Source organism: Miniopterus natalensis, chromosome 1 (assembly GCF_054644295.1).
Source record: "Miniopterus natalensis isolate mMinNat1 chromosome 1, mMinNat1.hap1, whole genome shotgun sequence".
Lineage (NCBI taxonomy): Eukaryota > Metazoa > Chordata > Mammalia > Chiroptera > Miniopteridae > Miniopterus > Miniopterus natalensis.
In genome coordinates this window covers 78324551-78335022 of record NC_142081.1, presented here as the reverse complement: position 1 = coordinate 78335022, position 10472 = coordinate 78324551, and the positions used below count along the sequence as shown (strand labels likewise).

General features: G+C 34.6%; 1 protein-coding gene across 1 annotated transcript in view; it reads right to left on the bottom strand.

The window, feature by feature from the left end:
- Nucleotides 1-5284: 5284 nt before the first annotated feature.
- Nucleotides 5285-10472, bottom strand: part of SRP54 (signal recognition particle 54) — a 51180-nt gene continuing 45992 nt past the window's right edge. Inside the window, exons 14-16 of the mRNA XM_016198444.2 lie at nucleotides 9920-10090; nucleotides 6654-6749; nucleotides 5285-5797 (exon numbers count right to left, since the gene is read on the bottom strand). Coding sequence (XP_016053930.1) covers nucleotides 5706-5797; nucleotides 6654-6749; nucleotides 9920-10090 — 359 coding nt within the window. The 3' untranslated portion in view covers nucleotides 5285-5705. The remainder of the gene's footprint in view (nucleotides 5798-6653; nucleotides 6750-9919; nucleotides 10091-10472) is intronic.

Genomic DNA, 10472 nt, shown 5'->3' with positions numbered 1-10472 from the left:
TCCCCTTGGCTGAGTATATATGTACCATTGTATATTCCATTGTATGTATGTACCGCATCTTCTTTATCTAATCATCTATTGGACACATCAGTTGTTTGCATGTCTTGGCCACCGTGAATAGTGCTGCAATGAACATGGGGTGCATATATCTTTGTGCATACATATTTTTGAGTTTTTTAGGTAGATACCCAGGAGAGGGATTGCTGGGGCATATGGTAAGTCTTCTTAACTTTTTGAGGAACTGCCAGACTGTTTTTCATAGTGGTTGTACCAGTCTACATTCCCACCAGTGGTGAATGAGGACTACCTTTTCTCCACAACTTCTTCAGCACTTGTCATTACCTGTCTTGTTGTTAAAAAAAAAAAAAAAAAAAAAAGCCATTCTAACAGGTGTGGGGTGGTATCTCATTGTAGTTTTAATTTGCATTTCCCTAATAGCTAATGAAGTTGAACATCTTTTCATATAACTGTTAGCCATTTGTATGTCTTCTTGGGAGAGGTGTCTGTTCAGGTCCTCTGTCCACTTTTTGATTGGGTTGTTTGGTGTTGAGTTTTATGAGTTCTCTATATATTTTGGAAATTAAACCTTTGTTGGAGCTACTGTTTGCAAGTATCATCTCCCATCTGGTTGGCTGCCTCTTTGTTTTGTTGTCAGTTTCTTTTGCTGTGCAGAAGCTTTTTAGTTTGGTATAGTCCCATTCATTTATTTTTGCCTTTACTTCCCTTGCCTTTGGGGTCAAGTTCATAAAATGTTCTCTACAACCAAGGTTTATAAACTTACCTATGTTTTCTTCTATGTAATTTGTTTTAGCTCTTGTATTTAGATCTTTGAACCATTTTATTTTATTATTCTTTCTTTTTTTTAAACATATCTTTTTATTGATTTCAGAATGAGGAAGGGAGAGGGAGAGAGAGAGAAACATCAAGGATGAGAGAGCCGTCATTGATCGGCTGCCTCCTGCACACCTCCAACTGGGCATGGAGCCCGTAACCTGGGCATGTGCCCTGACCGGGAATTGAACCACAATCTCCTGGATCCTAGGTCGATGCTCAACCGCTGAGCCACACCTGGCCGAGTGTTTGATCCGTTTGAAATAAATTTTTGTACATGGGGACAAACTATAATCTAGTTTCATTCTTTTGCATGTGGCTTTCTAGTTTTCCCAGCACCATTTATTGAAGAGGCTCTCTTTTCTCTGCTGTTTCTGGTTCCTTTGTTGAAAATTATCTGCCCATATAGATGTGGTTTTATTTCTGGGCTCTCAATTCTGTTCCATTGATCTGTGTGTCTGTTTTTCTGCCAATATTACACTGTTTTGATTATCATAGCTCTGTAGTATAATTTGAAGTCAGGTATTGTGATACCTCCAGCTTCTTTTTTCTCAAGACTGCTTTGGCTATTTGGGGTCTTTTGTGGTTCCATACTAACCTGATAAATTTTTTGTTTTATTTCTTTAAAAAATTACATTGGGATTTTGATGGGGATTGCATTGAATCTGTATGTTGCTTTGGGTAATATGGCCATTTTAACTATGTTGATTCTTCCAGTCCATGAGCACAAAATATATTTCCATTTCAATGTGTCCTTTTCAATCTCTTTTAACAATGCTTTGTGGTTTTCAGTATATAGGTCTTTTCCACCCTTTGTTAAGTTTATTCCTAGGTGTTTTATTCTTTTGGTTTAATTGCAAAAGGAATTTTCATTTCTTTTTTTGCAGTTTCGTTGTTAGTATATAGGAAAGCAGTGGAGTTTTGTACATTGATTTTGTATCCTGCAGCTTCATATTTGTATATTGTTTCTAATAGTTTTTTGGTGGAGTCTTTAGGGTTCGTGGTGTACAGAATCATGTCATCTGCAAATAGTGATTTTTACTTCCTCCTTCCCAATTTGGATGCCTTTTATTTCATTCTCTTGCCTGATTGCTCTGGCTAGGACTTCCAGAGCTATGCTGAATAAGAGTGCTGAGAGTGGGTATCCGTGTCTTGTTGCTGATTTTAAAGAAAAACTTTCAGTTTTTCATCATTGAGTATGATATTGGCTGAAGATTTGTCTTATATGGCCTTTATTATGTTGAGATACTTTCCTTCTATACCTATTTTATTCAGTGTTTTAATCATCAATGGATGTTGTATGTTATCAAATACTTTTTCTGCATCTATTGATTAGATCATATTTTTATCTTTTTTTGGTTAATGTATTGATCAATTTGCATATGTTGAGCCATCATTATGCCCCTGGAATGAGTCCCACTTGTTCATGATGAATTATTTTTATTGTATTCGATTGGCTAGTATTTTGTTTAAGATTTTTATTCTGTATTCATCAGAGATACTGATCTGCATTTTTTTTGTGTTACCCATGACAGGTTTTGGTATCACGGTTATGTTGGCCTCATAAAATGTGTTAGGAAGTATCACCTCTTCAATTTTTTGGAAGAGTTTGAGAAGGAAAGTTTCCAATCTTCTTTGAATGTTTTGGTAGAATTCACTGGTAAATCCATCTGGTCCTGGGTTTTTTATTTTTGGGGAGGTTTTTGATGGTTGTTTCAATTTCCTCACTACTGATAGGTCTATTTAGATTTTCTAGTTCTTCCTGATTCAGTCTAGGAAGGTTTATATATTTCTAGGAACTTACTCATTTCTTCTAGGTTATTGAATTTGGTGGCATATAGTCTTTCACAGTATTCTAGTATGATCCTTTGTATATCTGTGGTCTGTGGTAACCTCTCTAGAGCAGAATTTTTAAAATGACTCAGTTTGTAAGCCAGTTAATGCCAGCAATGAACAGAATCATCTAGATTTGAGCTGTGATTATGGCTCTCTAGTTTTGGATATAACTTACTTGGTTTTACTTATTGCTAGCTTTTAAGGAAGGCCAAAACTTATTTACATTTAGTTGTTTAACCATGGTTCTAACAGAGTTTTTATTAGAGATTATTCAAACTCTTTGGTTGCTCTTTGTATTCAAATAGTAAGACTTGCTTTACTATACACAAACATCAAATTGAAATTCCTTCACATTTTAAAGGCTTTGTTCCTTTTTTAACTGAAATATTTGTTTATATATACTAGAGCTACATATAAACAAAATGAATGCAATGCAAAATGAATGAATGCAAAAGACATTCAATTTTATTTTATATTATGGCTTTTTAGACTCCCTACATTCACTGACATAAGGTATTATATTAACTTGACCTACTTTAATATGAATGAGACTTTAGTTCCAGTAAATGTCCTGGTTTCTTGTCTTCTATGTAGTAATTACATTACCTTTCTTTTTAGCTATGTGACACTATACTTCTATTCAAGGTTTTACAATATGACTATATATCAGGACTTGGGACTTCTCACATTATATACTGTATTTGAATAAAATTATGATTTATGTAACACACTATAAAATCACTTTTACTACATGATGAAAAGTAATTTTTTCCAAAAAATTCTTCCATAAACCTATAATGTACTGTGTCTGTGTGTATGTGTATGTATATATATCTAGCCCTCTTATATCTTATATGCCAACAAATACGACACTTCCAGGAGAACACTGACCTCCATCACATCACATTGTTAATTTGCCCTTTCTTGTTATTATAGTTTGTTGATAATTCATTTCTAAGTGTATTCTTATTTTATAATTACATAAGCATTGTAGGCTTAAGGAATTATATATACCTAGTTTTGTTTGTACATATTTCATAACATTATAATAAAATTCAGGAAGAATATCATGTTGTATGTATGATACTATATCTAGCTAGTGGTCTGTAAGTTGGGAATAAACGTAATCAAAAAGCTAAGAAACCTTTTTTTTTAATCCTCACCCGAGGATATTTTTTTCATTGCTTTTCTCAGAGAGAGTGCGAGAGAGAGAGAGAGAAACATCGATTAGTTGCCTCCTACAGGAGCCCCAATCAGGGCCGGAATCAAACCCAGGACCCTTCAGCCCTCAGGCTGACACTCTAACACTTAGCCAAACAGCTAGGGCTAAGAAACCAATTTGAATAGTGAAAAATAAAAGGAAATTTGTTCAAACTATTAAAGAATTTTGGTATATAGTACTTATGCTGTCAAAAATCAGTACCTGATACAAATTGTGAGAACAGGATAGCTTTTGTAACTAAAGCTGCCTGATTGAGGAATTAATGAAATTAGGATTTAAATTTTTTTTTTAATTGATTTCAGGGAGAGGAAAGGAGAGGGAAAGAGACAGAAACATGAGAGAGAAACATCGATCGGCTGCCTCCTGCACGACCCCTACAGGGGATCAGCCTGAAGCCCAGGTGTGTGCCTGCGACCTCCTGGTTCATGGGTTGACACTCAACCACTAAATCACACGGGCAAGGCTATGGTCTCATTTTTAATATATAACAGTTACAGCCTATTTTTCCATTAGGAGGTTTATACATTAGCTACTGCCATCAAAGCGTATCAATTTCTTTTTTTTAAAATATGTTTTTATTGATTTCAGAGAGAGGAAGGGAGAGGGAGGGAGAGATAGAAACATTAATGATGAGAGGGCCATTGATCGGCTGCCTCCTCCATGCCCCCTACTAGGGATTCAGCTCGCAACCTGGGCATGTGCCCTGACCAGGAATTGAACCGGTGACCTCCAGGTTCATAGGCTGACGCTCAAGCACTGAGCCATGCCGGCCGGGCACTGTATCAATTTAAAAATATATATATATCTTTATTGATTTCAGAGAGAGAAAGGGAGAGGGAGAGAGAGAGAGAAACATCAATGATAAGAGAGAGTCAATGATGGGCTGCCTCCTGCACACCCCCTACTGGGGATCGAGCCTGCAACCCAGGTATGTTCCCTGACTGGGAATCGAACCACGATCTCCTGGATCATAGGTCGATGCTCAACAGCTGAGCAGCACTGGCTGGATAGTGTATCAGTTTCTTCAAGTCGACTTATGGTATGTAAGAAACAATAAAACTGGCTTAAAAAAAAATCAAATATTGCCATTAAGTCTTCAAAAATATGAGGTTAAAAAAAAGCAAGTTATATACAAAACATTATATTGTAAATTGTCATCAAATTCACAATTTAAATTTAAATGGCAGAGCTAAGATTTTCTATGGCAAATTATCTTTAATTATTCTAAGTTAAACAAAAATTCCTAATACTAATGGTTATGTCACTCTACCATATTTCCCATTAAAGATAATATACTTCTAGGGATAGCTTTAAGTGAGACAGAGGTATTGGTTTTTCTGAGTGCCTAATGTGATGCAATGATAATTTTAAACCATAAAGAAGGTTAACAAATCCTTAACTTATAACGACTTTGAAGTTTATTTTATAGCACTTTTATTGAGAAATCATGTAACTACTGACCAGGACTGTTTACAAATGTAATGCTTGGCCTTTGAAACAATTAAAAACTCAAGTACTAAAATTTTACATCATGATTTGTTTAACTTAAGAAGTGTTATGATGGTAAAAACTGACAGAAGAAAATCTAAAGCAAAAATATGATTTCCACAAAAACCATATATTCCTCCCTGATATCAAAGGGAAGGAAGAAAGAAGGAAGGAAAAAGAAAAGGAGGGGGAAAAACAATGAGAGGAGAAAGAAAAAGGGCAAGACAGGCAAGAAAAATACTTTTTTCCCCATTTGCAAAAAGAGGAAACTCTGAGGTCTCAGCAAATAATGTAATCAACTGAGTCAGTTTATAGTAAGGCATCTTCTTTACATATTGTTGAATCCCATCATGCCTTTCATATTGCCAGCAGCACCCTGTTGAAACTGCCTCATCATTGACTGAAGTCCTGCCATACCACCTAGAGAGAAAGTAAAATCAGGTAATTATTAAGTAGAACTTGAAACATTTGTTACTTTTGCCTACTAAGTACTTTAACTTCTAAAAAATATACTGGGTTCTAACTGCAATTTGGTCATCAACCTTACCAATTCAAAATTTGTAAATTCACCAGTATCCTCATCTCTAAAAAAGAATGAAGAACCTACCTCATCAAGTTGTGAGAAATAAATGAGATAATACCGGAAAAGACCTTGGAAAAGTGTCTGTCGCACAGTAAGGAGTCAATACTTCAAAACAAAAAGTTTATTTTCTGGGAAGTACATAAGTCTTATTGTAAATAGTAGTTAATTTGGGAGGGCAAGGAGTTATTTCAGAGGACATATAGAAAGAATTAACCTTTAATTGAACATCTACCATATGCCCAGAACTGTACCAAATGCTTTCATATATATTAGCTCATTTAATTTAATTTCCTGATGAGATACTATCTGTGATTTTAAAGAAGGGGAAAGTGAGGCTCAGAAAGTTTATGGAACTTTTTATAGGTTACATAATAAAAGTGGAATTGGGTTTCAAAATCCTTGTGTAATTTCAAAGTCTCATCATTGAAAATATCCAGATTCTAAACTAGGGCAAAAGATCACCAGAATAAGCATTAACAAAAGATGATTAAGTAGCTTGCTCAAATATCACACAGAGGGCAGCAGAGAAGTGAATAAAACTTCAGCTTATATAGCACTATTATAACCATTCAACTTAGAATTCAGATGGCCATTTCCTCAAATCATACATCTGCTGAACAGATTTTCATAATACCACAACAGAAAGCTTATTGAAACTCAACCCTTAGCAACTGACAATAACTTTGTATTTACCCATGTGATGAAGAACTCTTGGATCCATCATTTTGGCCATTTGTTGATTCAATTTTGCCATCTGTGACTGGCTTACATTCTTAGACATGTCACCACCTGAAAATAAAAATAGGTTTTGCGTCAATATAGAATATAATACAATCACAGTATCATAAAAGTTTAATAAACTGAGTAAATTTAAAAAATCACCTATAATCTTATCACCCTAACACAATTATTTCTATTTGTACATATATTCCCTTCTAATCTTTACCTCAATTACATACATGCTTTTGAGAAAGTATAAGTGAAATTCTATATTAAGGAACATTTAAGGGACTTACTTCAGGGCTAAGATTTTTCTTAATACTTTTACTTATACCCGTGAATGAGCCACTATAAGCAAAACTGTATCCAGTTAATGAAAGCTATAACAACATTTTTTTAAGAATGATATGGGAGAATGCTGACAAAAAGCTGTGTTTATAGATATGGATTAATTGGGAAAGAGACTAGATGCTGGTAAATGAATATGAAAGAATGAGTCTGAGAGAACCTGAAAATTTCTATATATCTAAGAAACTATTAAAAATAACAAAAAGCTTCAGAGAACAGTAAGACAATCCAACTCCATTTATCAATGAATTTCCACACAGTCAAAACTCCACAGTAAAAAAGGCAGCCAATGAAAGAGACGTACTTAGGGGCAGAACAGATTAGAGCTTTCCTTCAGAGCCGGGGAGGGAAACATCCGGCCAGCTAGCCTTATACTGCCGACCTTATATGGCCCACGAAATCATTTGGTATGGCCCTGGCTAGGTAACTGCAGGCGGGACTCAAAATTCAATAAATCTAGGGGCTTTTTTCATAGCTAATTTTTAAGTTGACAATTTTGTATGGCCCTCAAATTATGTTATAAATATCCAAATGGCCCTTGGCAGAAAAAAGGTTCCCCACCCTGCTTTAGAGAATAGTTGCTGTGCTTGAGAGACAGGAAGCAAAAGGGATCAATGAATAAGTAAAACTGCTTCATCAAGTTTATTTATTTTCAAGGAAAGTTAACTCTGGTACTTCACAGGAGCATTTAAGAAAATGAAACCAAAGCTGCCCAATTCTCTGATCAAAGTTGGATAATCTGAATAAATTATTGTGAACTAAAAACTTTGAATAAAAGAGATGTTTTTTATAAAACATAATAAAATCTATGAAAAATAATTAAATCTGTGTAAGATGTAAATTCTATGTTCACTGGTGATTTGTCAGAAGAGTTTGTTTCTGAGGATTTCAAACTTTTAAAAAATATTAAGAGTTGGTGTGACAAGGATGTGTCCCATATCCAATGCCCACTTCATCTTGGTTGTGCCTTTATTGAGTAATCAGTGCTTACATAAGATCTGGTTGATGGATCTGCAGTAGTCCTATCAAGAACAGTCAGGGTCATTTGGGAAAGATGTTAAATTGACAACTGTTTATTAATCACTATCTGAAACAGCATGTGATGTTAGGAATTATAACGAATTTTTTGTTGTTGCTGTAATCCTCACCTGAGGATATTTTTTACCATCGCTTTTCAGAGAGAGTAGATGGGAAGGAGGGAGAGGAAGAGAGAGAAAAACATAGAAGTAAGGGAGACACATGGGCTGGTTGCCTTTCACATAAGCTCCAACAGAAACCAAGGTACATGTCCTTGACTGGGAATTGAACTCTCGACCCTATGGTGTGCAGGCGAACACTCTAACCACTGAGCACACAGGCCAAGGCTATACTGAATTTTAAACATGTTTGTCTAACTTTTTTCCCTTAGCACAAAAGAGAAACTAGGATATAGCAAGCAAGGAAAATAAGAAAAGTGTCAAAGAAAAAGGTGATAAGAACTTCTATAAATACTCATTTTTTAAGAAAGCTATTCAGTGGTACTATTAATCTTTGGAATGTGCCTAATCAATATTTTTTTAAAGAACAAACTCACTTTAATAGTGTTTATAATATAGAAAAAATTTAAAGGAGGCTGGGACAGTTGCTTAACTCTTTGGAAAAACAAACTTATTTTTTTACCTTACACAATACAGAGCAAGATAAATTTCAGATGGGACAAAAAGTAAAACCTAAAATTTAAAAAAACCCAAAATGAGTAGAAGAAAATATAGCTGACTACTGTTGTATCAACATAAGGAAAACTTGTATGAGCATAAAAGAAATAAAATAAAGTGATAAATAGCCTTGGCTACGTTAAAAATGAAAACTGTTCCTTAAAAAATATAAAAGACTAGGAAAAGTATTTGCAGATTTTAAAGTTATTACAAAGCAGTAACAAAAAAAATGAAATAAGTAAACAGGGAACTTACAAGGTGATTCACAAAGGAAATTCAAACCAGTAAATGCAGACATGTTAAGCTTGATTAGTAATCTAAAAAACATATTTGCCCTAGCTGGTTTTGCTCAGTGGGTGGAGCACTAGCCTGTGGACTGAAGGGTCCTGGGTTCGATTCCGGCCAAGTGCATGTACCCTGGTTACAGGCTCGATCCCCTGTGTAGGAGGCAACCAACCGATGTCTCTCTCTCACATTCATGTTTCTTTCTCTCTCTCTTTCCCTCTCTCTCTCCCACTCTCTGAAAAGCAATGGAAAACATATCCTCAAGTGAGGATTAAAAAAAACCCAGAAAACCATTTGACCACTAAATTGGAAATATTAAATTATTACAAAATTTATTCAGCATCTACTGTTTCTGATCAAACAAACAAAAATCCCTGGCATCATAGAAGATGGCACAGAAAGTGATACTGATAGAGAAGCAGATGAATCAGCCTAAATATCCAACAAAGCAGCATTGCATTAAACAAAGATACATGCTCAACAAGAATAGTATTCAGTGGTTAAAAGTTGTGTTTCAAAGAAAATTTGACAATATGGAAACAGTCACAATGTATCAGAAGAAAACACAAGTTACATCAAATATTATTTGTAATAGGACCCATGGGATTCTATGGGGAGTAAAGGTAATGGGTATTTTAAATTTTTTTCTTACATTCTCTACATTTTCTTTACTATATATTACATCTTCAAAAAATAAAGTCATTAGGTTTTTTTTAAATATTAGTGTTTATTACCTTGAACATGAAAACAGATGAATCAGAGATCACATTATAAATCCCAGAAGTACTTAAATATAACATGAAATTCAGCAATATATTTTCTAATGCTGGCAGTATTCCTGGCTTTAATTTTTAGTTTCTCAACTTTCTTTCCTTTCAGTGTGTTTACCAATGATGAGCTTATTTTTCTTACCTTTGAAAAGTCCTTTGATACCTCCCATCTTTTTCACCATCTGTGCAAATTTGGTATATTGTGTTAAAAGTTCTTGAACATCTCTCGTTGACACACCTGATCCTCTTGCTACTCTTTGGATTCTTCCTGGTTGCTTACTAAAAACCTTGGCACCATCCGTACTGTCAAGTTCTGCAGGCAAGGGTCAATTACTTTCACTTACATACAATTAACATTCACTGTGAAAGCAGTTATGTGACAATATCTTACACACATAAAAGCAAATAAAATGGTCAAACCACCACCAGATTTAACAAATGTTATCACCTGCCCTGTCTACCTGATTTTTAAAAGTTAAACAAGGAATATATTCAAAAGAATATCTATAATATTCATAAGCTATAAAAAAGCAAATACCCCACAGTTTAAGTAAAACAGAACATTCTAAAAACCTTTGAAACCCATGTCCACCCTTTCTTTTTTAAAATATGTTCTTACTGATTTCAGAGAGAGGAAGGGAGACAAAGAGACAAACATCAATGATGAGTCACTGATCAGTTGCCTCCTTATATCT